Source organism: Candoia aspera, chromosome 9, assembly GCF_035149785.1.
Source record: "Candoia aspera isolate rCanAsp1 chromosome 9, rCanAsp1.hap2, whole genome shotgun sequence".
In the NCBI taxonomy this organism is placed as follows: domain Eukaryota; kingdom Metazoa; phylum Chordata; class Lepidosauria; order Squamata; family Boidae; genus Candoia; species Candoia aspera.
The window spans coordinates 176,578-203,785 of NC_086161.1; the positions used below are offsets into that span (position 1 = coordinate 176,578).

The 27,208-nt window shown below is 46.8% G+C and overlaps 1 protein-coding gene across 1 annotated transcript in view; it reads right to left on the bottom strand.

Moving 5' to 3' along the window:
* Positions 1-27,208, bottom strand: part of DSCAML1 (DS cell adhesion molecule like 1) — a 136,005-nt gene that overhangs the window by 103,880 nt on the left and 4,917 nt on the right. Inside the window, exons 2-3 of the mRNA XM_063311025.1 lie at positions 22,294-22,602; positions 18,818-18,964 (exon numbers count right to left, since the gene is read on the bottom strand). Coding sequence (XP_063167095.1) covers positions 18,818-18,964; positions 22,294-22,602 — 456 coding nt within the window. The remainder of the gene's footprint in view (positions 1-18,817; positions 18,965-22,293; positions 22,603-27,208) is intronic.

Genomic DNA, 27,208 nt, shown 5'->3' on the forward strand with positions numbered 1-27,208 from the left:
CCATGCCATACAACAATGACCATTCTCTCTCTCTCACACACACACACACACACACACACACACACACAAACACACTTTAAAAAGCACACATCAAGGCAGCAGAACGCACCTAAACACCTAACCCAAACGCCTGGGGAAGCAATCCAAGTTCCTCCCAATTACTCTCTGCCTCTTTTGTAGACACCACTAGACTGGTTTCTTCTTTACGTTTCAACTTTCTGTGACCTACTGAAAATATATTTAATCCTGTAAGTCGCTGCAAGGGCTCTTTCTCTGACCTGCTGGAATGTACCCAGTTATTACAAAATCTGCTTCCTAAATTGCTCTGCGCTCCCACCCCACCTCTCTCCAGAAGCTGCTTTACAGATACATCCTAAAAAGGATGAACAACTGCCCCATCACTGATGACAAAAATCCATTTTCATCCTATCCAAGAACAACTCCCAACAACACTAACTGCAACTACAATTCCTCAGCCACCCCAAACTTCCCCAAACCCCTGAGCTGCAGCAGGAAATCCCCTTCATGTTTGCTCAGGGCAAGCTCCCAAGCTGTGTATCTTGGGAGGAAGAGCTACTTAATTAGGGCACTGCAAAAAGCCCTCCTTGCCCAGAGGCTTTCAGGCCCAAGTCAGAGCAGGCTAGATGGATGCATTAGGATCACTCCTCCTTCTCTGCAGGATCAACAATGAACTGGGGGGGGGGGCGCACAGGAGAGAGACCCCCCCAGGACTCAGCAGTTTCCATGTGACTGCAAGAGTCCCTATCTATAAGCTTTAAGGAAACCCCCTGTCATCACAACATGAGCAAGGGGCTGCCCTTTCTCACAGGAAGGCAACTCCAGGTGTAACGTGCAACCCTAGCCTTTTCCAGCCCAGAGAATCAGCTGAGACTCTGTATTTCGCTGTTTATCAGGAATATGACAAGGCCGATCTCAGCAACATCCTGTGCCACTGGCACATTGTGCAGAGGAGGCAATAAGTGGACTTGGAGGGTCCCCAGAACAGACAGTTGCCAATCTTGCTTTTGCAGAAAAGCCACTCCACTGGAAAGCCAAAGGAGTAGTTGTGCTTTGCACATGCCCTTCCCCTTCAAGGCACCCCCAAAGTGGCACAGAAGAGCAGCAGTCACAAGATCCCACCTAAAACAGAGTCGCAAGGGGAACGGGCAGAGGATTAAGAGGCTGCTGAGGACCATTCCCAGGAATCCAGGGTGGGGTCTATGCACCCAGCTGCTATGCCCATAGATCCAGATGCTCAACCCAGCAACCAAGCTTGCATCCCCAGTCCCTACATCCTGGCTGCTCTTTTATTTTTTTATTTATCCCACCTTTATTATTTTTATAAATAAATCAAGGCACCGAACATACCTAATACTCCTTCCTCCTCCTATTTTTCCCACAACAGCAACCCTGTGAGGTGAGTGGGGCTGAGAGAGAGGGACTGGCCCAAGGTCACCCAGCCGGCTTTCATGCCTAAGATGGGACTAGAACTCTCAGTCTCCTGGTTTCTAGTCCAGCACCTTAACCACTAGACCAAACTGGCTCAGTTCTGCCAAGCTAAGGGCACCTCCGCTCCTCCAGATGCCAGATGGTACAGCCACCGCTATCCGTGCTTGTCTGTTTGCACAGCTCCTCCTTCAGCACAGAAAGCCCACAGCCACTCAGCAGGAACCGGCTCAAAGCAAGCGCTTTGCTTCCAGCTGTAGTCGGGATTAGAAGCATTTGCTCTGTCCATGCAGATCCAGACAGGGTTGATGTACAAGTTGCCAATATTCAGGGGGGGGTCCATTTTCAGTAGCCCCCTCCAGAGCCACAGGCTTGTTGTAAATCTGAAGATTAGCCATCAAGACAAGGTAGCACCGTGAATAGGAAGAAGGTGGCTAGACTCTGAAGGGAAAAAGTGTGTTGGGGGACCATCAAGGAGTCCCTGATACTCAGAGCCTTTCCCCCAGGAACTATGTGTCTGAAGCACAGAGGTTTATATACTTGCTAGGAATACTCCTGAGCTGATTCCCAATGGCACAAAACATTCCATGCCAAGCAAGGGAGGCACAGAAAACAGCAGTTTCTACAGGGGAACAGAGCACTGTTCAGGCAGCACAGAGAACAAAATGGCTGCCCGCCTGCCAGCCCGCTCACCCACCCTCCCTCCACAGTGCCAGCTGCCTGGCAGCCTGATGCAGTGCTGGAGTTGCCAGCACTCTGTGCTCCAAGCATCTCAGCTGGCCACTGGCTTCTAAAAAGCAGGCTGTGGCCTCCAGCCATATCCTGCTGGCACCTGACCTCACCCTGCCCCCACACCCTGGGGGCCCCTTTTTTTCTGTCTGTCTCCATGTCCCCAGCCCAAGGGTGAAACAGGCTCAAGTTCTCCCTAGCCAAACTTTCCCCCTCCTTCTGACACTACCCACGGGTGGTCCCAAGGCAAACAAAAGCTGTGAGGGTCTGCCAAGTGTTTCCTCAGGGGGCATCAGGAGTCTGGCTTGGGCTAGGACCAAGGCAGAAGAAGGAGTGGCAATGAGAGCAGCAGACCTCCTCCCGGTCTGTTTTTTTTGCCAATCCAGGGACGGGCAGAGAACACCTCAACGCCGCAGTGGGGAAGGGCTGACTGAGCAGCCACAAGGAGCATCCTGGTCAGCAGAGCAAGACGCGAGGCTCAGACAAGTCCCAGCCGCCGGCAAGCAGCAACACCAGATCCAAGGCAAGAAAGGCGCTCTGGATCCACGGTGGGCGCACTGTCTAGCACCTCTCTCGCTTCAGCACTGAATGCTACACACCTCCACTCAGCTGCCACTGACTCACCAGATGTACTTTCTCTGAACACATTTTACTTACTTTGGATGAATGAGCAGCACTGCAAACTGGTTTGACTAATGTTTGCACAAGGTAGGGGAACACAGAAACTCTTGCAGGCTGAAGTCACACTTGATCTTTGGGAGGCAAGGCCAAGTCCTAAAAACTGGGCAGGGCCAGGACAAAGGGAAAACCTAATTTAAGATTTAATAATGACATGACAAGAAGACAGTATGTATCCATAATTTCCCCCTCTTCCACGCTGAAAATGTTGGAAACTGCCCCCATGCACCCCTGGGGACCACAACCGTGCCCCTCTCACTGTAGGTCAGCGCTCTCCCTTCCTTGGCAGAAAAGGGCAGCTGACTTGAACCAGCCACTTTCTCCCCCCCACCCCACCCCTGCTGTGCTCCCGCACACACAAGGGCCCTGTCTCAGGAGAAGAGGATGGCCTAACAACCAGGTGGGCAAGGAACCAAGTTTGGAGGAAGCTATACCCTCTAGAACAATGGACGGGCAGAAGTAAGGGGAGCAGCACATGAAGAGGGACCTTCCCCTTCACACCCTCCAGGGCGGAAATAATGTACCATTGGGTCAGCTGCCTTCCCATGTGGGGGGGAGGCTGTGTTCTGCAGGGCAGAGAAAAAGGGCTCCCCTTGTCCTAATTTGAGAAGGGATGGAGATGCAAACAAGGCAACCCTCTCTCTTTGAGGAAGAATGGGCTTGCAGCCCACACATCTGTTCTTCCTCCAAAATGAAACACTTGCAAAACAGGAATAAAGCCCACCCTGTTTCTGGATGTGGGGTGGGGAGCCAGCATCCCACAGCTTCTGCCACTGCACACATTATGCCACCATCCTTGCACTGCGGGTGGGGTGGAGACATGCAACTGTCACCCATCCAAGGGTTCAGCACCTGCTCTTCACCACCACAAAAACATACCCCCTTTGCACACTTGTTGGACTTCTGTGAAGGCTCCCTTTCCATTGTGAAATAGGCTCCTACTAGCTCCAGTGGCAGGGCTGGAGAAGTGTCTGACACAGGAAGAAAGGAGAGTTCCTTTCCCCAGTTTCAAAATGACAACCCAAAGAGCTCCAAGAAATAAAATTTGAGAAAGCAGGAATACTGGGGGGATACAACAGACTCCATGTCAGTTGCCAATACTGATGGACCTCCCAATGATGATCTCTTTTTTCTGACAATGTTTGGTTGAGCTGCAAGAACTGCAGAAAAAGGATCTTTGTGGTAAATCTAATATACTGTTTTCCTACAGTGGAATCAGGGCATTCCTGAACTGGGCAAAGGAAAGCGTACTGAGGAACTTCCTGGATGGAAGTTGTAGATAGGCCTCCTGTAAGCCCACTGAGGCCCAGACAATTTTTTTCTGGAGGCACTTCGTATGATTCTCAGTTTCCTTCCATAAGTAGTAGTATTTGATTGAATAGTGCATGCACTTGAGGTCCAAGCTGGCATGCCATTCTTTGTTTTTCTTGGGAATGAAGAAGTATACGGACCATGAGCCAGAAAATCTCTCACTTTGTGGGTTCACCTTTGCTAGCCTATTCACACACACCCCACTCCCATCTGAGATTCCTATGTTCTGGAGGGATGAGTCATAATAGCTATTTGGACCAAACAATTTGGAACAAGGCTGTTCTAGATAGGGCATTTATCTTATGTGCTCTCTATGGTGAGATCTTCATGTTCTTGTCCTCTGTCCTCCCCATCAGTGTTTATTATGGCCCCTGAAATCCATGCTGCCACAACGGCAACCACTGGGTGATCTTGAGCAAGTCTAGAGCGAGTTTGGTGGCCAGGGAAAGGCCTCCTCTCACCACTCCCCGGGATTCTGAGGCTTTAGAACAGGAGAGGCCTAGAGGAGTTACTCGTCATAGGGAAGACTTCTTCCACCAGCAGGTCCAACAAGAGCATTGAAGGGGTGGGTAGCTCAGAGAGTGAGGTGAATAGCCAAGAAAAATGTAGGAAAAAACAAAGAGCAAAGGAAAGTGAAGGTAAAAACAGCACAGATTGGTGGCTAGTGTGGTCCTGGCCATGAGGATGGCAAGTGAAGATGTGGGCAGGGCATGTATGCTTTCCAGGGCAAGGCAGAGACGGAACTGGGGAAGGGAATGATCACATCCCAGGGGAACTGAGGTCATGTCTTTTTTAGCTCTGCCTCTGGGTGAGCAGGAGGGAGACCCTCACATCAGTGTGCCCTGACCCAGCCTCTCTGGGCATGGCAGGGGGCGGTGGTCCTCTACAAAGCCGCCTCCTGACTCATGAAGTGAACTGGCCTCATGGGCCACCCCTGAAAAATGGCAGTTAATGCCACAGCCTGCTGGGGGAGAAGGAAAAGCCCAGCCAGCTTGCACCAGGAAAAAAAAATCATTTTCTTGAACATCTTTTTACTTTCCAGGCCCCAATTCGGACATGCTGCGTATCGCCTTGAGCAGGGAGAATAAAAAACACAAATTATAACTTGAAGAAGGGAGAGACCCCAGCAAGAGGTGGGCTTCAAAGCTTCTTGGGGAAAAGAATCACAAGGCGGGGGGGGGGGTCCGAACAGGCAGAGATCTCCTTTCTCCTTCACCCTCCCCGTGTGCTGCAACCAAGAGCAGACCATGCCCCCCAATTCCACTCCTCTCAAGCTTAGCTTTCTGCACAGAGCTCTTGAGTGCATGAGCCCGAAGCTCCTGCTCTCAGCTCAGGATTCAGCCATGAAGGGAGAACCAGGACCAAAGGGAAGATGATGCTGGAGGTTCCCCTCACCTTCATTACCTTGAAGCTCCTGTGTCCGCCTGTTCCCAGCTACACTTGCCTCTCTCTCCCCACTAGCCCTCTCCTCCAGTTCCTAAAGACTGACACCCAGAACAGCAAACCAAGATGATGAGAAGCCAAAAGCCAGAGTCAACAGCACTGAGCTCACTTGCCTGACCGCCACCCATACCAGCCTCAGCACTCTTTTTTTGTGCACACAGCCCCCCACCCTACCCATCCTCCGCCTGCCTGGCTGCAAACCGCCTCCTTGCTCTGGGCCCTGAGCAGCCCAGAGTCTATGTGGCTGACAACCCAGCAGGACATCCCATCTTTCCATGCAGCCCCCCCTCCCCTTTGTGGAAATGATCTCATCTTCTCAGGGGTCCCCAAGAAACTCACCTTGGCCAGGGGCCCCCTTACACCCTCAGGCACAAAGGAGAGTTCAGCCCTTCCCCAGGCAGAAGCCCCTGAGGTGAACACAGTGGGGGTGAGAGACAACCTAGCCCACTCTGAGGACCAATACGGAGAAACAGCAGCTGCAGCTTCCACCCCTGGAAGGTCATCCTCACTCTGCCTCCATCTACTCTGGGGAGCTGGTCTAGGTTCCCACAGCACTTACAACTTTAGAATGGTGGCTTTTAAATCACCAGGGTGTTCTTGACTGATACTTTGCTGAATTATTATCATCTGGCCAGAAGTATTTCAAACACATTGAAGGTAACCCTGAGTTTCCTAGAAAATATGGTCCACCCCATGAAGCCATAACACAAACAACAAGCTGTCACTTGGGGAATTCTAAATATGTTGAGAGTCCCCAGAATCACTGGGGCCACCTTCTTACCAGCGTGTCAGGGATCCCCACTACTCCCCCCCCCCTTGGTGCTCCAATCAGAAAGGCGGGGAGATTAGGGGTAAACACCCCTTCCTTGGCAGGGCATTGGCTTTCACCCAGAGAGCAGGGGCTCCTTGGAGACCACTCCGCTCCTTATGCCCAAGGCAAGAGATACCTGAGGCAGCCAGAGTCAATTGCCAATTAAAACTCAGGAAACAGGACATACTGATGGGGGGAGGAGGCACATGCAGCAGCTGGGCACTGCCACCTAAGGTGGGCTTTAAGCAGAGCAGACATGGGGGATGAGAAGGAGAACAAGGAGCTCAAGGGCTTAGCAGAGGGGCAGGGCTCAAAATGGAACTTTTAAATCTCTGAGCCCTTGAAAAAAATGGTGATTCTTCCCAAGACCCATATTAAGGTAATACTTTTATGGGGCCATCCCAATGGTTATAAAATAGTGTGCAAGCTTTCAAGCCATCACATTCAAGAAGTGCAGGAGCACCAACAGAATGCAAACATCTCTGTGCTGCTTTTAGGTTATATGTAACAGCTGCATCAAAATGAAACTGAATTATTAAGGCACATTTGACAAATTAATTGTGTTTCAAACACACCAGCAGGCAACATGTTGCCCCCTCCTCACTCAAAAAGGCAGGATTATCGCACACCAAGGCACCCACAGCAGCATTCCACATTTTGCTGCTCCATTTGAAATCTTCATCTCCATCTGATCTGAATATCTAAATCTGAATTATCACAGTAAAAGAGACGTGGTGTTCACACTTTTTTTAATCTTGTTGCCATGGTGATTAGATAAAATTCACACCAAGACTGGGGGGGGGGGTGGAATTATTACAGACAGAATCTGATCCTGTTTGGCGAGATCGGTGCCAAGGATGCCACACTTTTGAACCCTCTCGACTGGCATAAGCATTGGAAAAGGGCTGGTCAGCACTGGGGAAGGAAAACACAGGAATGGCCACCAGGTGCACGAGCAGGCGGCTTTGCTGCAAAGCCCCTACAGGGTTTCTTGAATGCATCAGACACACACAGGAATTCCCAAGGAGACACAGAATATATTCAAATGAGGAGTGATCATTATTTCACATTTCATAGCACATATCCCACCAAGGAGCTTGCAAATGTTTTTTTGCCCACATGTCAAGGCTTGCATCATTTGGCTGGCTTGAGTGGAATGAAAAATGGAAGATTTGTCTGGTCTTCCAAGCAATAGGACTTACTCAATACAGCTTAAATGTTTTCAACGGGAACCATTCCCTTTCCACAGGACAATCTGGACTTAAATTTGGGGGAGGGAACCATGCTGACCACCAGAGGCCTTGCTGCACATTTCCCCCTGCTGCAGATCCGGGACACAAGCTCTCTCCTCACCCTATGGCCACCTTAGAAATCTGCTCAGCAGCTACTGGAAAGGGATTGCTTATTGCGCTCCACCCAAGCAAGCAAAAGGGGAAGTCAAGCCAGGGCACTTGGGGAACCTGAGGAAGGAATCCCTGTAGGTGATGCTTCCTTGCTAGAATGTGATTACTCTGGGGTAAGGGGTGGGAAGGGATGCAGAGGGAGGCCTGCTTCCACAAAATGGCACAGGACTTGCCAGGTACTATTACCTCTCTGGGCAGAAATGGAAGAGAACAATCTGGTTTCAGTCATTCTGTTTCCACACACATCAAAGTCCTGCTCACACCTTACATGCAGAGGAAAGACATGCCTTTGCAGTCTGGGAGAAGAGCAGATACCAAACAGCCAGTGAGGGAACATGACACAGCTAAAGATTGTGGCCTGCCACTTTCCTGGAGATATGCAACCCAGCATCCTCTTTCCCTTCATGTCATGGTGCTGCACAGCCTTTGGGGAGAGCCAGAGGTCACTGCCCCTCAAAGAGAGGGTTCGTGGAGAGAAAATGGGGCAGAACAATATGTACCCAGTAAACTGATTCCTTGGATCAGGCCATGAGGCAGGACATGGCATTGTTTGAGACCTCTGGGCACCCCTCTGTTGAGGCTGGCAGCCAAACTATGATGCAAAGGCTTGGCTCAGACAGCAGAATATGAATGTGGGTGTTACAGCCATAAATATCACCGGCAGCTTTAATTTGGTGTAGCTTCATGCTGAATCTCCAGGAGTTCATTACATTTGGAGAGGAAATAAACAACTTCTAAAAATATAATTTTGTGAAATTCCCAGATTATTAAAGGCTAATAGTTAACCCATAACAGGGCATCATAAAAAGCATTAGAACAGGTAACGCTGTGAGTAGACTCCAGGATGACCCATGAGCTGTCCACTGCCAGGAGTGAGGCTTAGGATGAGTAGGGGGTGGTCAGGATGGGAAAAGGAGGAAAAGGCTGGGGCAAGCCAAGGGACTCATAGCAGGAACATGGGAAGCCTGTACCTTTCTTCTCTGGACAATGAACATCCCACCATCATCCAACAAAACACACTCCCAGCCAAAGGGTTGTTGTGGCCCAGCCAGCTTGCCCCTTGCCCACACTGGTCTGACAGAATGGGCGGCCTGGGTTGCCACTGGATTATTTGAAACCCCTGCCCCAAAGGCCATCACCTCAGAAAATGACATTCTGGTCCTCTTCCAGTTGACTCCCAAATGCTTCCCAGCCTTTTGCTTCAGAGGGGCCCCCCTCTCAACTAAATGTAGCCTGTCTGCCAGCTTTAAATTATCATGGGATGAACAGTACACTTTTCAGGCTACCTATGAACCTCTGGGAGAGACAAGGACACATATCCCTACAACAGCCAGGCCTAAAATAGGACTTAGGGATTCAATCCATCCCCCACCACCTCTCAAAAAGCACTGCCTACAGAATGGAGTAAGTTTCTCCCCACATACTGAAGAAAGATGGCCTCCCTTGGGGAAGCTGAGCCTTATTCTCCAAGACACCCCATGAGGCTTCAGAAAGGGGCACAACATTTCTTTGCCTGAGTCTACTTGCCTCTGAAGAAGAGAGAAATGATACAAAGACCTAAAAGAGGAGGAGAAAAGGAGAAGTGGTAGGCGCCTGAGAATGTCCACTCCTGTATAACTCTGTGGAACATCTGCATTTGCTTCCTCCTTACGTTTTGCAAAATACCATCTGTGCTTCACTTTCTCACCTCTGCCCAAGAACATGTGCCCAGGCCAGGTTTTGCTGCTTAAAATGAAATTTCGTGGTGGGTTTTCCAGTACATTATTCCAGATTTTCTGAATTGCGTCATACTTCCAATTAGAGCCCCAACAAATTCAGCTGCCTGCCCAGCCACAGACCTCAGAACCACACCATGGCTGTTCAGTGATGGCCTCAGGCCCCACTTCTCGTTCTGCAACCTTTCCTTAAACTCCTGCATCCACAACAAGGACTTCTTGGCAGGGGGAGTCAGAACTCAAGGCGAGACTGATCTTGACATGAGCACCAGCAAAGCAAATGGGTTTTCAAAAACCCTATAATTTCTCTGCAACCCTTGACTTAACTAAACACACATTTTTAGACAGAAGCACAGTGAGATAGGCATTAAACAAAAATGAAGCAGACTAATAGTGGTTCATGTGTAGGATAACCTTCTATAACAGAATTTATATTTGATTTTAGGGTAAATTTCAGTGTTGCCAAGTTAACCAAATAATACAGCCAGCAATTTAACAAACAAGGGGGAGAGGAGGAAGCTACTGCAGCTGCAGCAGCCTGGAACTAATGTAAAACGGGCAATTGCAGGCATCTTGGCTTTGAAAAACATGCCACAGGCTTGCCCCACAGTACACTCTTCTGAGAAGCTTAAGGAACAAGCCAATCACCCTGAAAAGGATGGCAAAGGCAATGGGGCTACCCTTGAAGAGTATCCGGAAGCTTCAACTGGTCCAGAATGAGGCCGCGCGAGCAATTATGGGTGCCCCAAGATCGGCACGTGTAACACCACTCCTGTGTGAGCTGCACTGGGTACCAGTAGGCTTCCAGGTCCAATTCTGTTAATATGTTTTCTACTACAGATTAAGGTTACTATGGTAACTAATCATTTTGGCGGGTGAAGAGGTTGAATTTAATTGTCCCCTTTTCAGTTGTTAATTTTTGCACCTGGGGGGAAGAACTTGCCTGGACTTGTTTTAGTTTCTGTTTCCCTTCTGTGTAGGCATGTAGAGAGTTAAACAGCTCTCACTGAGAGCCTGTAAATATGTTTGCTTTCTGTAAATAAAATTATTTTTATAGAAATGCCTGGTGTGTGACTTTTCTGATCTCTCCTGGGCCAAAGGCTTTCCTAGCAATCTGCTAACAGATTATGGGCCCTGTAAGCAGCCCAGTAAACCCACTAAGAAGCCCAGTAAAACCCCAGAGAGAATAGAGAGATCAGCTCCACACCTCATACACAATTTAAAGGCAGGTAGCAAAGACCTGTGAAGATTTTCTTTGGAGCCACCTGGAGATTTTCCAGCAACTGCCGGTCTGCAGGACAAAGAAGCCAGCTGAGGTGACTTGCAAAAGAAGGAAGAAGCCATGGCTACCTCCCAGCCCTCAGCAATGCCTCTGGAGCACCTATCAGAGACCAACTATTTGAATTGGACCCTGAAGATGGAGATGTATCTTTGCAGAGAGAATCTTTGGCTGCCAATTGGTGAGCAACCCCCCCAAAATTCCACTGCTGAATGGCTGAGACAGGATGAGCGGGCTAGAGCCACCATTATCCTGGGAGTTGAGGACAATCAGCTAGTCCACGTGCGAGGTATGCAGTCTGCAAAGCAACTTTGGGACGCTTTGAGAGACTTATATGTAAAGGCAACAGCAGGGAGTAAAGTTACCCTGACAAAAAAGCTGTACAAAGCCTACCTTGCAGAAGGAGATAGCCTTCCTGAGCACCTGCATCATATTCAGCAGCTGTTTGTTGAGTTGCAGGAGAGAGGAATGGAATTTACACCTCTCACAAAATCCTATATCCTCCTGTCCTCACTGAATGAAACGTGGGACATGCTGATTTGTACCCTGGAGGCTATGCCTGAAGCAGACCTCACCCCATCGTATGTTACGCAGCGCTTACTCGCTGAATGGGAGAAGAGAAAGATCCCCCCCCATCTCTTCTGGAAGGCTGCAGCATCAGAAAACAAGGGAAAAGAAGGGAAAAGAAGCTGAGGCCACAGCACTAGTGAGGACATTAAGCCAGAAAAGCAAACTGAAGATCTGTCTGCTGAGACTGATGCTTCTCAGGAAAGTGATAGGAGTCAAAATTTAAGCCCTGTATTACCTCGCAGATCTCAGAGGAGTAATAAAGGTGTTCCTCCATCACGTTTTCAGGCTGAAACAGTAAAGGCTTTTCACATATTCACAGAACCTGAGTCTTTAGAACAAGTGAATGCTTTACCACCTGAGATTGCACAAAATTGGCATTCTGCCGTGCAATAGGAGTTAGCATCCTTGAAAGAAAATAAAACATGGAAACTGGTAAATCTACCTCCAAATGAACGCTGTTTAGGTTGTAGGTGGGTTTTCAAACTGAAAAGGGATGCTGATGGCAAAATCCAAAAATATAAAGCAAGGTTAGTTGCAAAAGGGTTCACTCAAAGGAAAGATTTAGACTTTGACAAGACTTTTGCACCAGTTACTAAAGGTGAATCAATTAGATTACTGTTAAAAATTGCTGCACTCAAAGGAATGTCAGTTCACCACTATGACATTCAAACTGCATTTCTCTATGGTGATTTAGACCACAAATTATACATGCAGCAACCCCCTGGCTATGAAAAAGGGGAGAATCTAGTCTGTGAACTGCAGAAGTCAATCTATGGGTTAAAACAAGCTGCTAGATCCTGGAACCAAAAATTAGATGAAAAACTGCAGAATTTTGGTTTTCAAAAAAGGAAAAGCAGATCCATGTGTATATATGAAGAAAGACAAACAAGGCTGTATGTATCTGCATTTATGTTGATGATTTGCTGCTGTTCACATCAACAGAAAAACAAAGGCTTGATTTTGAAGCCTGCATGAAAAGTCATTTCACATTAAAAAGCCTTGGAACTGTAACAAATTACCTAGGTTTAGAAATACACAGGGAGAAGGATGGTAGCTTTCTGTTAAACCAACGTAGTAAAATTCAAAGCTCCTAGAGGATTTTAATATGCAAGACTGTAAACCAGTCTCTACTCCGATGATAACAGATTTTCAGAAAGATATAGGAGAAACTCAATTAACTGAGACAAATATAGATATGCAATTGGAAGTTTACTGTACATTGCAAATCACTCTCACCCAGATATCTCAAATTCTGTGGCCATTTTAAGTAGACAGGTAGAGAAGCCTACATCTACTGGAAAAGCAACACTGAAGAGGTTAATGAGGTATTTGCAAGGAACAAAGTATTATTGCCTGAAGCTAAATGCCTCTGGAAGAGAGAAATTGCAGGCTTTTGCCGATTCTGACTGGGGAGCAGATGTCAGTGACAGGAAATCCACTTCTGGGATTTTAATACAATTTGCTGGGTCTAGCTTAGGCTGGCATTCTAGAAAGCAAACACTTGTTGCTCTTTCCACTGCAGAAGCAGTTTTACTCTAACACAAACCTGTAATGAGGTTATATGGTTTAAACATTTGTTAAAAGACATAGGCATGGAAGTGAACCAGCCTATAACTGTTTATGAGGATAATCAAGCTTGCATTGCTATGGCAAAATCTGAAGCCTGCAAAAATAGGACAAAACATATCGATATTAGATATCAATATATCAAAGATATGATAAGCAAAGGAGAAATAATGTTGAAATATTGTGAATCAAAAGACATGATTGCTGATATTTTAACCAAACCTCTTGCTGTACCAAGACACAAAGAGTTAACAAAGCAAATTGGTTTGCATCTTATTCTGTAGTATAAAAAGGGGAGTGTTAATGTTTTCTACTACAGATTAAGGTTACTATGGTAACTAATCATTTTGGCGGGGTGAAGAGGTTGAATTTAATTGTCCCCTTTTCAGTTGTTAATTTTTGCACCTGGGGGGAACAACTTGCCTGGACTTGTTTTAGTTTCTGTTTCCCTTCTGTGTAGGCATGTAGAGAGTTAAGCAGCTCTCACTGAGAGCCTGTAAATATGTTTGCTTTCTGTAAATAAAATTATTTTTATAGAAATGCCTGGTGTGTGACTTTTCTGATCTCTCCTGGGCCAAAGGCTTTCCTAGCAATCTGCTAACAAATTCAAGGTGTTGGTTATGACCTTTACAGCCCTATATGGCATGGGACCAGGTTACCTGAGGGACCACCTCATCCCCTTAACATCGACCCGTCCCACCCAGTCATGGAGAGAGGGCATGCTACAAACCCTGCTGGTAAGGGAATTCTACCTGGCAGGGTCCAGGAGGCAAGCCTTCTCTGCAGTGGCCCCCACCCTCTGTAACTTTCCGCCCCCGGAGGTGAGGCAGGCCCCTTTGCTCCCGGCCTTCTGGAAGGAGTTGAAGACCTGGTTCTGCTGCCTCGCTTGGGGTGAAGGGGGCACCAGTTCTTGGGGGTGGCTAGTACCATAGATCTCTCCCCAACAAATAAGACCTTCACCGCTTAGATTTTATATTTATTTTATCTTTATTTATTGGTCTATTGTAATTTATATGTTTTAATTCTGATTTTATTGTAAACTGCCCAGAGTCCCCTTTTGGGGGAGATGGGCAGTGATAGAAATTTGAAAAATAAAATAAAATAAAATAAATGGCACTTAAAGGAACATGGTGGTCAGGAACAAAGGAAAGCCGCAAGGGGTAGCAAAAGTTCTAGCCCCTGAACCTCATTAACACAGATCCTGGAAAGAAAAAGGACCTTTATGCTAGGAAAGCAGACCACACCAATTCTTAAATGAGGTGATTTGCTTCTGCAATAGGATACACAAGGTGGTGGCCAGAAGCCACTTGGTATGGAACACCTGAATCCTACAGAGCCAAGATGGGGACCACAGCACCATACATACACTTCATAAAAACCTATGGGCAATTCAAAGGCTGAAAAGGTGTGTCACCATAAATCTCAGGCAATAATGATGTCAAGTCCAGACCATGATGTTAAAGTCTCCTTTTCCAGTGGTACAATCTTCTGAAGAGCAACAATAAGACACTTTGGTACCCAGATAAGCTTGCTAAAGTGTTGCGGGTTAACCATCCGATGTAACCCCCTCCGTTTTTCTTGGTGAAATCTATCAAATGGCATACCCAACACTTAAAATCCATAAGCCAACAGTAATTGCTTCCCGGCAAGCCTATTTCAGAGATGGGACAGCAAAAAGGTACAGGTGAATTGAAGGTGCATCCACTAGAGGACTTGCTAAAATTTCCCATAAGAAATGGTATGGAAATGTGATGTGGTATGATAACAGCAAGACAGAAAGCTCATCATTTCCTTTTCTAACATTGCAAGCAGCACATGAGACCAATGGAAACAACCCACTCCCAGTTACCATAGTCAGTACTAAGAGCATGAAACCAAGGGTTAGGATGAAACACCATTCATCTTCTGGACCAGTGTCCTCAGTACTCTGATTCAAAAGACTCTCTACTTTGAGAGGAAGGTCATGGATGTGAATCTCCAATAATAGGCTTCAGACCTGAAACAAGTGCAATGCTTCAGAGAAACTGGACCTTCTGGTGCTATGGTACTAAATCAGCCACATGTTTGGCAGCCATGCTCTGTTATCTGGCAAGATGACAAGCCTCAGAAAAGAAATTATTAGCCAACTCTTTTTTCCCCCTCTGAGAGGACACCTTTCCCAAAGAAATTGCTTAAAATGGCTTGTACCACTGGGTAGTTAACAATACAATAGGAAAGCGCTATAGTTGGATATTATCACTATCCTGTCAAGCTGAGTTTCCCCGTCTCCCTTGCCAATTGACACTGGGTATTGCCAAATATCCAAAAGTGATGTTAGGCTGCCTCAAGGACTAAAGCTGCCTGTGTGGGGGAGATGGGCGGTGACAAAAATATGAGAGAGAGAGAGAGACACACACACACACACACCTGGGAGATGGGTGAATGAAAGAAGAAATGAACATTTTCAGTTTGACATTACAAGAATTCTCAAGTCACCTAGAAGTCAGGGGCATAGTAGCCACTTCTGCCATACATTCTTTTCCAATTTGAACAAACTTGTGCACAGAGATATTACCAGAGGTATCAAACCACTTTAAGATATCAACACAAACAATGGATTATCCACATAATCTGCTCAGAACCAAGCAGTTTTTCTCAGATGGAGGAAGGCCTCTTTGACCACCTACCAGCCAGTCTGGAGAAGAAAGGGATTGCTGGTTAGAAACACTACCCTTCAAAACCAACTTATGGTCCCTGGATTCCAACAAAGAATACCATGAGATTTCAGAGAAGGTTCTGAAGTGTTCTGCTTATGCAGCAAATCAATAGATGTTATTAGAGAAAGCTGGAGCCACCAAAGGCACCACTGATGCTAAAAAGAACAGAAATTAAATGTGAATCTGTAACTCACAAAAAGATCAATCAAGTCCTCTGGTTCCTCTGAAAAAATAGAAACCCAAACTTGAACTTTTATCTTGAAGTGCAAACCAATGTGGAAAAGACTGGTAGTATTAAGGCACTAGGGAATAAGGATCCCTTGTAGCATAATAATCACAATAACAGCATGGAGGAAGAGGAGGAAGATCCCAGTGAGAGAACCAATACTAGTCACAAGGATAGAAAAAAGTGGTATTTGGGAAAGGAATCTTGATACCAAGACTCTCCACATCTTGAAGACAAGATGTCCCTAGCTGATTTCTTGATAACCAGAACTGTTTCCAAACCTAATGTCAAAGGCAATGGACTTGCAGCCTACAGTTCTTCCCCACAACAAGACCTTAAGATTGGATGAACTATTCCAACAGGCTTATTTCATAAAGTGCTGGTAATATGAGCCAATATCCATAATAATGGCCTTCCTTGAAGAATAGACATCACAAGGAGCCACTACTTTTGAAAGGCATTTCACCCTTAAAGCACTGTTGAAAAGATGTCTTTGCTGCTGTAAGTTCTTGTCCTACAAAAGTGAACAAAAACAGGACATTGAACACACAACAACCAAGCTCACAGAGTCTCTCAGGTAATCCTTATTATATATTATTATATAATATATATTATATATTAATAAATGGCAAGAGGTGATACAGATAATGAGAAGAACAATCCAATATGAAAAGCCCGAAAAGATCCTCACCTCTAAGAAAATTAGAAAATCTCTAACAGTTCAAATGAGTTAGTGTGCAGGTGTATCACCCATATGTTTGATACACAGCAACCATCTCATTAAAGCAGATCCTAGAAAGACAAAGAGTCCTTCTTCCATGCAAACCAGATCACATCCAAACAGAATCAGTCTTGACTGGCTTTATTCTAAGCTCTACATGAATACCATGAATATCCACATTTCCCTCTGCCTGTTCATTCAGGAAGACCCAAATATGACCCAAGGAAACTTGGGGAACCAAGAAACCCAGCCATCTGATGAGGCCCTCAGAGCCATCGTGCAAAGTCAGGCCAAGATATAGTTTAACCACTGCACTCCAGACCCATCCTTGGAGAATGAATGCACATACTTCATGTGCCCTTCCCAAGTTCCACTTGATCCTTGAACATGAATCATGATTGACAGAATTATGTTCCACCAACAGCCCAAACAGCTTGCCAGATACCACAAGAGGCCCTAATGCAGAAACTGTTTCCCTCTGCAGCTCACCCCCAATATACAGCACAAGCATTTTGCTCAAGGTCTCTGCCACAAAGCAGTCAGCTTTGCAGCTTTTTTGCAAAAAAGGTGGAGATCAGGAAGGCAGATCTCCACACACACATGAAAAAACAAACCTCTAGCAGCAGCAGCAGCAGCATGGCCAAGAAGGACTTGGACAATCCCCTCCCACTCACCACCCACCAACTTGGAGCTGGGATTTCACCACTAGTTTATACAGGAAGATGCCTTGGGTAGAGACTCCAGATTTCTGAGGTGCCTCAACAGCTGAGTACATTCCATCCACTTCACCCACGCCTTCAGGCTCACCCCAAGCCACCAGCTTCTAAAATCAGGACTCCGGGATCACAAGAGCAGTAGGATCTACTCAAAATTTCCCAAAAAAGGACAATGTTTATCCTACAGATCAAGCAGAAACCGCTCCAGGCAAGCACAACTCACAAATCAATGAGCTATTTATAAAAACAGTTTCCCCTTTCTTTTAATAATGCAGATCGTACACTGGAAAGGTCAAATAGAGGGGTGAGACACATTCCTTTCCTCCTTTTCCAGGACTATTCAAACTCTGATGGTCTCTGCAAAACTGAGGCCCATTAAATCTTCTCTTGGACAGCCTTGGAGGATCCACCAGCAGGGCCCTGTAAAATTTTGCCCTCAGATTCATTCAAGTACAGTATTTCACTGTAAGTTCAAAGGAAGCCATCCATCAGTCATCTACGGCGGATTCAATTTCAATGTATTTCCAAGTTGAGCACAAACTTTGATTCTGTATACAGGTGATCCTTGCTTAACGACCATTCTTTCAGCGACCATTCGAAGTTACGACAGCACTGAACAAGTGGTACTTACAACCAGTCCTCAAACTTTTGGCCATCACAGTATCCCTGCAGTCACATGTGACCAGCTTGCAATTACAACATTGCAGCATCCCAGACTCATATGATGTGTTAATCAAGCAAAGTCAATGGGGAAGCCAGAAGGAGGTTGCAAATGGTGACCACATGACGTCGTGCTTAACAACAGCGCAGGATTCGCTTAACAATGGCAACCGGAAGTGCCAGAACTGCCATTGCTAAGCGGCGTGGTCATGTGACATTGCACTTTACGACTGAATCGCTTAGCAACAGAAATTCCAATCCCGATTACCATCGTTAACGGAGGACTTCCTGTAGCTCCTACTGGATAGGTGGACACCTACTTCATGACTGCAACCATTATTTCATCACAATCCCCTTATCTCTTGATGTGAACAAAAAATCAGCTTCAATCTTCCTCCTTTAAAATTAATGCAGGAATGGCTATTTCCTCAATCTCTGAATGGGAAGCTTATAAGGGTGATATGCGCAGTCATATTATCACACAGGTAACTTAAAAGAAAAAACATTAAAATATACTGTATAGGTGAAAAATTTGAAAGATAAATTAAAAACTCATTGGGCATACATGGCCAGTTGTCCTACCACAAGTCTACACAGGGTGATACAACAAAATAAGTCTGAGCTGAATAATGCTACAGCAATCTAAATTTGTGTTAACATGCTGAGTCAAAGATACTGGGAGAATGGTGAAAGACTTCCCAGCGTCCCTGATTGTGATCAGCCTGATCAGCCTGTACTCTTTGACCAGTGACTATTGGAGATACATCCAAAAGCAGACCCTCAGGAGGCCCCGAGAAATAGCACACAATAGGAGAAGGGGGAACACTTCCCCCCCCATCCCTCTTACCAGAGATGATAGAAACTGTATCTTTCTCCCATGACACAACATTGACATATTCTTGCACTGAAGAAGGAATGAGGCACTTAAAAACAGCCACGTTTCCACGCATTGATCTCTGATCCTCCACTCGAACTGTGTAAGGTTCCCTGAACACTGGAAAGAAAAACAATAGGAGGGTGAGCAGACAGATTAGCAACTTGTGTACTTCACACAAAATTACTTTCACACCTTCCCACATCTCTCCATCCTGCAGGGTGTACACCCAAGAATGCCCCAAACCATGGCTTCATAAGCTGGGATAAGACTGCATCTTCTGTGTGCCTTTTACCCTTGTCCACTGATTTTCCAGCTTCAAAAACCTCATCCTGGTCCAACACAGAAGAGAAACACAGCAGAAGGCAAAGATGGGAGAGCAGAAAATGCATGTCCCATCATAAGCTGAAGGCTGACTGAAGAACATCTGCAGGTTACTGATTTGCCTTCAGTGCAACTGATTGCTCTGGATGGCTTTTAACTGGGATTTTAAAAAATAAATATCCACAATAAATCAAATCAGTAGGAAGCATATTAAAAACCAGCACAAAATGAAAAAGCAGAGTAAAGAAATAAGCCTTTGCTGGGGACCGAAGTGGCACCAAGACAGGTACCCAATAAGCCTCTCTGAGGATAGCATTCCACTGCTGATGTTAACTTCTCCCAGGAAACCCCACTATGCCCCCCTCGGTAGCTCAGCCCAGAAGTTCACAGGAGCACAAGCACAGAGGGTGCCCTTTGGTTCCAACCCCAAAAGACCTTTAGAACTGCAGGGACCTGGGCACCTGACAAAGCAGCAAAGAAGATGCTATATTTGAAAACTTCCAGAACTTCCTAGCATCACAGAACTAAAGAGCTAGAAGGTATCTTAGAGACAGTCTCCTCAAGTCCTCTCCTCAATGAAAGATCCACCAGAGCTTCTCTGATTGATGACCATCCAGACTTATATTCAGAGGTGGCCAGTATTGGCCAAAAGGCCTATAGTGAGGTGAGCTTACACTTTTTGACTCACACCTCTATTGCTTCCCTCTTGGCTGCCCTTTGCTCCTTGCCCTTCTCACAACCTGGTACTACCAGGTGTCCTCCATGTTGAACAGTACAATCCTTTATGGGTCAAGCAACACCTCCTGTTTTAGTTTTCCTGCTAAATTGGATATTTGATGCTTGGAACAAAACTCTGAAAGTTAGACCTAGCAGGAGTTATAGGGCTTAACATGCTTCAAATATTGCTTTTATGCACCAAGAATGATTATCATATGAAAAACGTTCTTATAGTCAAACTGAACACATCATGAAGCAAAACAAAAATCTTAAAACATTTCTCTTCATATGGCCCCTTTACCTAACCATGATTCTGACTTGTTCCATCTCATAGGCAACTCTATTTGAGCAGAGCTGATCCTGCTCTTCTGCCTTCTATCCATCATCAACTGCAGTCACCAATATAGTATATCTTCCCTTTCTAGGAACGTTCTCCTACTGCTCTTTCTGGGAAGGAGAAAGAGCTGAATCCCTTGGTGGAGACTGGCTGCTCCAAGCCAGGTCTACCCTGAGAAGTCCACAAGCAGGACACGAGGACCAAGCCCACTCTCACGCATACACACCTGCTGTTGCTGGTCCTGTCAGCTAAGAATTCAGGCAAGCATAGCCTTTATCCTGAAAGGAGCTGAAACAATTATCCTGCCACTTTCCACTGACTGTTGTATTGTCCTCCAGGAATCTGTCTAAAGGCAGCAAGTTTCAGTTTAAAATACACAGTGTGAAACACTTTCTTTTGATTGCTTTCAACCTCTTCCATCCATTTATCTCGGACAACTCCACTGGGTTCAAATTTAATGAGATGAGGAGGAAAATGCTTAATCCTTTGTTTCGAAGCATATTGTACCATGTCCACATTCCCCCACTTATTTTTCTAATTTACAAAGCCCCAAACATTGGAACCCTTCCTCCAGGAAAGTTGTTCCAGTCACCAATCAAAAGGTTCTGCACTTTCTTCTGGTTCCACAATGTGTCTTTGGAGGTGCAGCAACCAACAGTCCAAACTGAAGCCAGACAGTTCCCATCCAGACAGTCATAGCACTGACTCAGCCTCAACTGGGTCACCTGCCTGCCCCACTCCTACCAAGGGTTTGGCCTTTGGGCAGAGGTGCCTCTCTCTCCTCTTCACCAGGGCTGACCAATCTTCTAGCTTGCTCCCTCTCCTCTTTGGTCTGAACAAACTTCTCTTCAGCATGATTAGATGTCCTAGATGTTTCCAGGGGCTTCAAAGGGGCCTTCAGTAAATCTCACTCCCAAGACAGAAGCTGCGCCTCAGCTTCCCCAGATAGCCCTGATGTTTCTTTGCACTTGATCCTGCTCCTTTCTGTGCTGGGCCCCAACAACTGAAAAAATGAAGAAATGTACTGTAGTTTTGGACTCTAACACCTAGGGGGATTCCCACAGGTCTGACCCCTGCTGAGCCTCCAACGCAATGAGCCAGCAGATGCAGGTCCCAGATACATCATAAGAGCAAGGCAACCCCCATTGTCCAATGGGCAAGACTGGGCACCTCTTTCCAGGCACCTCTCCTAAAGCAGCCACAGAAAAATGTGTTTCAGGATGCAAACAACATCTTGTTTTCCAAGAGTGGGATCCCACTGCAATGCTAGTGAGAATCCAGAACAACATTTGACATCTCACAACATTTCATTGCTGACACCACCCAAGAAAGACCAAGGATCTAGTCATGGTGTTCCAAAGATTTAGCTGGGTGCTACAATGCATTTATTCGGCCAGCCTCGTATGCAAAAAAATTGCGCTAATTTCCCAACCAGGAGGGGGCAAGAAATGAGGATCTACTGCAAGTCTATTTAAAAAGTGCCATCTTCCCCCTTCTTCCTATGTCCAGGAGAATAGGACACCAAGGAAGAAGGATAAAGGCTGCCTGTTAAGAATTCTAAGGCATGAAGCCCTCAAAATAAAAATAAAATCATGTGCACATATACAAACATTTTTATAACCAGTACTGTAATTCAAGTAAATAATTCACTTCTTGATCTTTAATGTCCTGTCCCACCCTGCAAGGCAAGGAAGGAAGAAGCATGGATACCACAGTGGTGTGTGCACTTTGGCAACCAGTGTTTAATAGTTTACCTAATGGAACCAGTGGGGCTCCCTGTCCACCCACTTGGTTGATCATTGACCAAAAATGCTCTCCCACATGCTCCTCACTTCCCTCTGCTTAATTAGCCTTCCAACTGCTTAGCCTGCAGCTCACAAAGGAATGTGCCCAGGACCCAAATGCCACCCAGGTCTCCCCCATGGCTAGTGAAGACCAGGAGTTTTGCAACCCAGAATATTCTCCCTCCTCTAGGAAATGTCATTCTCTGGGACTAAACACATCTTCGGCTATCTAGGACCAACCTCCCCTACCACTCAAGAAGATCTGCCCCCCATCAGCCAGCCAATACCTGCTTTGACCCGGATGTTTGGGCTCCTGATTTTGCCCATGGAGTTCTCTGCAGTGCAGAAGTAAACATTGTCGTGGATAAAGCTATTGAAGGCAGATGGCGAGAAGGGGTAGAGTTGAAGAGTCCCATTGGCATGGACATGGCGGATGTGTGGGACATCATAGATGTCATCCCCAGTAGCAAGATACCAGCGAAGGGTGGCACTGGGAGACCCTGCTGCTGGACAAGGGATGACCACTCCCACAGAGCTGGAGAAGGTCACCTGTTGAATGGAGTCGTTCACAAAATAGAGGCTGGTACCCGCATCTTCTGTGTGCACTATGGGGGAAAGAGAAAGAAAGTGAATGGCAGTTCCAAAAGAACAGAGAACAAGGACACCTGAACCAGCCAAGCCCTACTTGTGCCTCTCTGCTCAACACTGCCTTCAGCCTGCGAACCATGAGCCCTTGGAAGAAGGAGAGAAGCAGGTTGGGAGAAGTGCAGAAAAGGGCAACCCAAATGATCCGGGAGCTTAAATACCCTTCCAATGAAAAGAGATTAGATGCTTTTGCTTAGAAAGCTTGTGGGGGAGGGGGGCAAATACAGCCAAGGCCTGGAACATTATGCCTAGCTAGGAAAAAGTGGACTATCAGAACTTTTTTTCCCTCCTCCAAACAGTTTGGTTTGCAACAGCCAGTTCAGTGTAGTGGTGAAGGCACCAGGCTAGAAACCGGGAGACCGGGAGTTCTAGTCCAGCCTTAGGAACAAAGCCAGCTGGGTGACCTTGGGCTAGTCACTCTGTCACAACCCTAGCAAGCAGGCAGTAGCAAACCACTTCTAAAATCCTTGCCAAGAAAACTGCAGGGACTTGTCCAGGCAGTCGCCATGAGCTAACACTGACTCGAAGGCTTGTGCATGTGGGCACGCGCACACGTGCGCGTGCGCGCACACACACACTCAAACAGTAGGATCAGTGGTCACTCAGTGAATCTGATTGGAAGATGATTGATTGATTACTGATTTTTAAGTGTAAATCACCAAGAGTCATTCTGGAGTTGAGCACATCAGTAACCTGTGGAATTCATTCCCAGAAGATGGGACAATGACAAGTAACTTGGATGGCTCAACAGAAGATTGAAGAAATTCATGGAAGATGAGGGCTATCAGTCTTGAAGACTCAGTCTTATCTCTGAGCTGGGGTTGGCTTGCTTCCAGATACCAGTTGCAGGGAAACAATGGTCGGAGGGGGAAGGTCTCCACCTCCTACTTGTGAGTCCCCAGAGATATCTGCTTGGCCACTGGGAGGAAAAAAAGTGCTGGAGTAAGAAGGGTTTGGGAAAAACAGCAGGTCTGTTTTTGTGCTCTTATCTCACAAGCTACGCCCCAAAGTACACAATGAAATGAGGGGCATGATAGTACTTTCCAAGCATTTCCAGGACCTACAGACCACCAAATAATCACTGAAGTGCTCCAGACCAGCACTTTGACCTGAGGGAAAAAGACAAGCTTTTTCTGAAGCTCAGGATCAGGTCAGCTTTTCTCCAACCCAGACCATCTCCAAGGCCAGCCTCTACAGTCATGCTATGACTGAAACTCCCAGCCCCAACAGACCTTCAGCCACACTGACAAGAAATCCTGGGAGTTACAGTTATTTCAGAATCACTGATGGATATTGTTGGGGTCAAGAAGCTGGTCAGATAAGAGAAGGAATTCAACAATCCAGGAGGCAAGACCCCCCCACCCCCAAACACACACAATCTACCTGCCAAACCAAAGGAAATTACATAAAACTCTGAAGTTTTAATCTGGTCTAAAACAATTCAGCCAGCCACAGCCCATGCTACCTGCACCCCCATTTCTCAAAATCTGCAAGACTTCCAAAGTGCCTTGCAGGGAACAGGAATCTCCCACACTTCCAAAAGGGAAGGACCCAGCTTTCCCCACTGGTGCTGGCCCAAGCCATTCCCTAAAAGGCTTAGATACAGGCCCCAGGTATAGAGGACATGCCCCCCCCATCACCCTCTTGCATCTACAGGCTTCTTCCCATTTGCTGTTCAGTGGCAGCCTGTCTTTCAGCTGGAGGGCCCAAAGCCATTCAGATTTACCCCTCTGTTTAGCTGCGTTTAAAAGTAGGTGGGAAGGCAAAGATGGGAGGAAGTGTTCAGGGAAGCATCAGCTCCCCAGCTCTTCCACCAGCCCCCAAGCAAGGGACTTTCCATTGCCTCCCTATCTCCCTAGCATTAGTTTTGAGGAGGGAGGCAGAGGAAGAACAGGAGGAGCTGCAAAACAGCTCCTCTATTAATATTCCAAGCCAAGTACTTTGCTGGCCCTCCAGGGAGGATGCATCCCAACTGCTCATGTGAGGAAAGGAATTAAAGCTGTATTGGGCACAGCAATTCACATCCCATCACAAAGCAGTGATGAGGCCATTAATGCTAAGCAAGATGGGAAAGAATATTTGTCTTTTCATCATCATGGCAGCCATTTGAATGCTGTTGCACCAAAGCCTTTTTGGCTGGTGTTAGTAACTGGAATGTTTTCATTTACTTCCCAAGACATGATCATTAATGCACCTTGAAGCAAATGGTAGTAGGTTTCGGAACAGCAGAAACTGTCCCATGGGGAAACCACCCACACTGTGCGCCCTTATCAAGGGTCCTGGGAACAGATAACCAGGATTTCAGGAAATATCTGCTTTAAAGAACTGAAGAGGGAATGGGAGGAAGAGGCAACCTCCTGCCTGAGAAGAACTTGTGGAGCACCGTAGCACTGGCTATTTTACACAGGCCAACGGGTGCTTCTGCTGCTCACCCCAGCCTTCTTCCCAACTCCTGCCAGTTCCCTCTAAGTGGTCAGTGTCCTTCCAAAGGAGCAAGCACCAGCCAACTGCCCTTGGGGAATGCCACCATTGCCACCGAGCCCCCTTCCTCCTTTCCTGGGGCCATTACAGGCACCAACAGGCAACTTTCAAGTGAAGTTTACCCGCAAGGACTTGGGTCCTCCATCCCAAAACAGGCAACGATCGGCCTTTAGACCGCCTGCACTTTGCCCAGTCTTCACTTCTCACTCCTTTGCCTAGGGGGATACAGGAGGGCAGGAGAGGCCACCAAAAGCAGTTCCAGGCCTGCCACACAAACAGCAATGGAACGGCCATTAGCCACCTTCTACGCCTTCCTCCTGGCCAGAGAGGCCATACACAGCCAGGCGGCTCAGGCCATCTGCACTCGGCTCGTCCAGAACTGCACCAGCAAGTATGACACCCGGAACACCATGCAGGACTAACCACCCTGAGAATCTCGGCCATTCTCTGGCCAAGTGAGAGAGAACAGAATAAGCTGGACTTCTCATCAAAGCTTGATATTGTCTGACCCTTTATGATTTTATTGCACTCTCCATTTTACTCCACTACGAAGCTACCTTGGGTAATTTATGGAAAGTTTATAGAAATATGGGGCTGCCCTTGAAGGCCACCCAGAAGCTTCAAATGGCCCAGAATGCAGTGGTGCAGGCAGCCACAGGCATGCCTCGGTACACCCACACGGCGCCTCTGCTTCACAAGCTGCACTGGTTGCCGGTTTGCTTCCAGGTGATGTTTAAGGTGCTGGTTATAATCCACAAAGCCCTTCATGACACAGGCATGGCCATCTGAGGGACTGGCTACCTCCTGCGGGGTCAGCCTGGCCAGTGTAATCCAACAGAGATGGCACAGTCTAGGTTCCTTCGATGAAACAGTGACCTGTCAGAGCCCCAGAAGTGCACCTTCTCTGCTGTGGGACCTGCCCTCTGGAACAAGGTTCCCCCTGAGATCCAGGTAGCCCCACGGCCTCCTGGAGGGCCTTGAAGACCTGGCTCTTCTCCCAGGCTTTGGGCTGGGATGGCTGCAGCCGCTTGTCAGATAGGTGATCCGTTGCGCTGACTGGTTTGGCCCTCTGTGTGTTAGTCTGCTTTTATCTGGTTTGTGAAATCGTTCTTCTTTTTTTTATGCTGTGAGCCACCCAGAGTTGACTGGGGTCAGATGGCATCTCAATAATAATAATAAATACATATAAAAGTATGTAGTACTTGCTTTTACACTGTATGTTTATCAACACAAAACCACATTTATATGAGAGCCTCTGTTAATATCTCTGTCCACTTGTAGATGTAATTTAACTGATTATTATTCATAACCAAAGTATAAAAATTACAAAAAGGCAAAGAGGCTAAGTTCTATGAAGAATGGTTAAAAGAACTGGGCATGTGGAGACCTGACAACCATCTTCCAATACTTGAAGGAGGGACGAGAGTGTGGATTCCTTCTCCAGGGGACCTGGGGACAGGACAACCGCCAGTGGGTGGAAGCTTTACAGAGGAAGATCCAAACCCAAAATAAGGAGGATTCCCTATGATTCTCTAAGGTCATTAGCAGCATGTACACTTGGCAACCCTTACTGTGACCCTGCTCAGCAATGTAAGACTACGCAGTATTTTAACTCCTTTTGTTTTTTTAAACCATTGGTCTTTCAGGTCTTTCAGTGAGTGCTTAATGAAACCGACACACTCGGTCTAGATTGCGGAATGGGGCAGCCCCAGCCCTCAGAGCCGGTTAGCACCCTTCCAAGAGACAAAGGGGCTCTCCGGAAGCAGAGCCCCTCTGTGCAGCCCAGCCTCTCCCGCACACATTCCTTGACAGAGCGTCCCCAGCAGAAGTGCCGGCCCAGGAGTGGGGAAACAGCAAAACAGCTCATAAATGAAGAGAAGAAATTCCAACTGCTGGTAAAGCATCTGCAGGTCAAAGCGGGCAGAATGGATTTTTCTTAGAAAATGGAAGTTACTGGATTGGTAGTAGTTATGAGACAGAAGCATAGAGTTAAATCCATCTAATCTTCTTTACCATTTAATGGTGCACATCATCCTAATTCCATCTTTCATAAGACGGCCTCCAAATCAGCAAGAG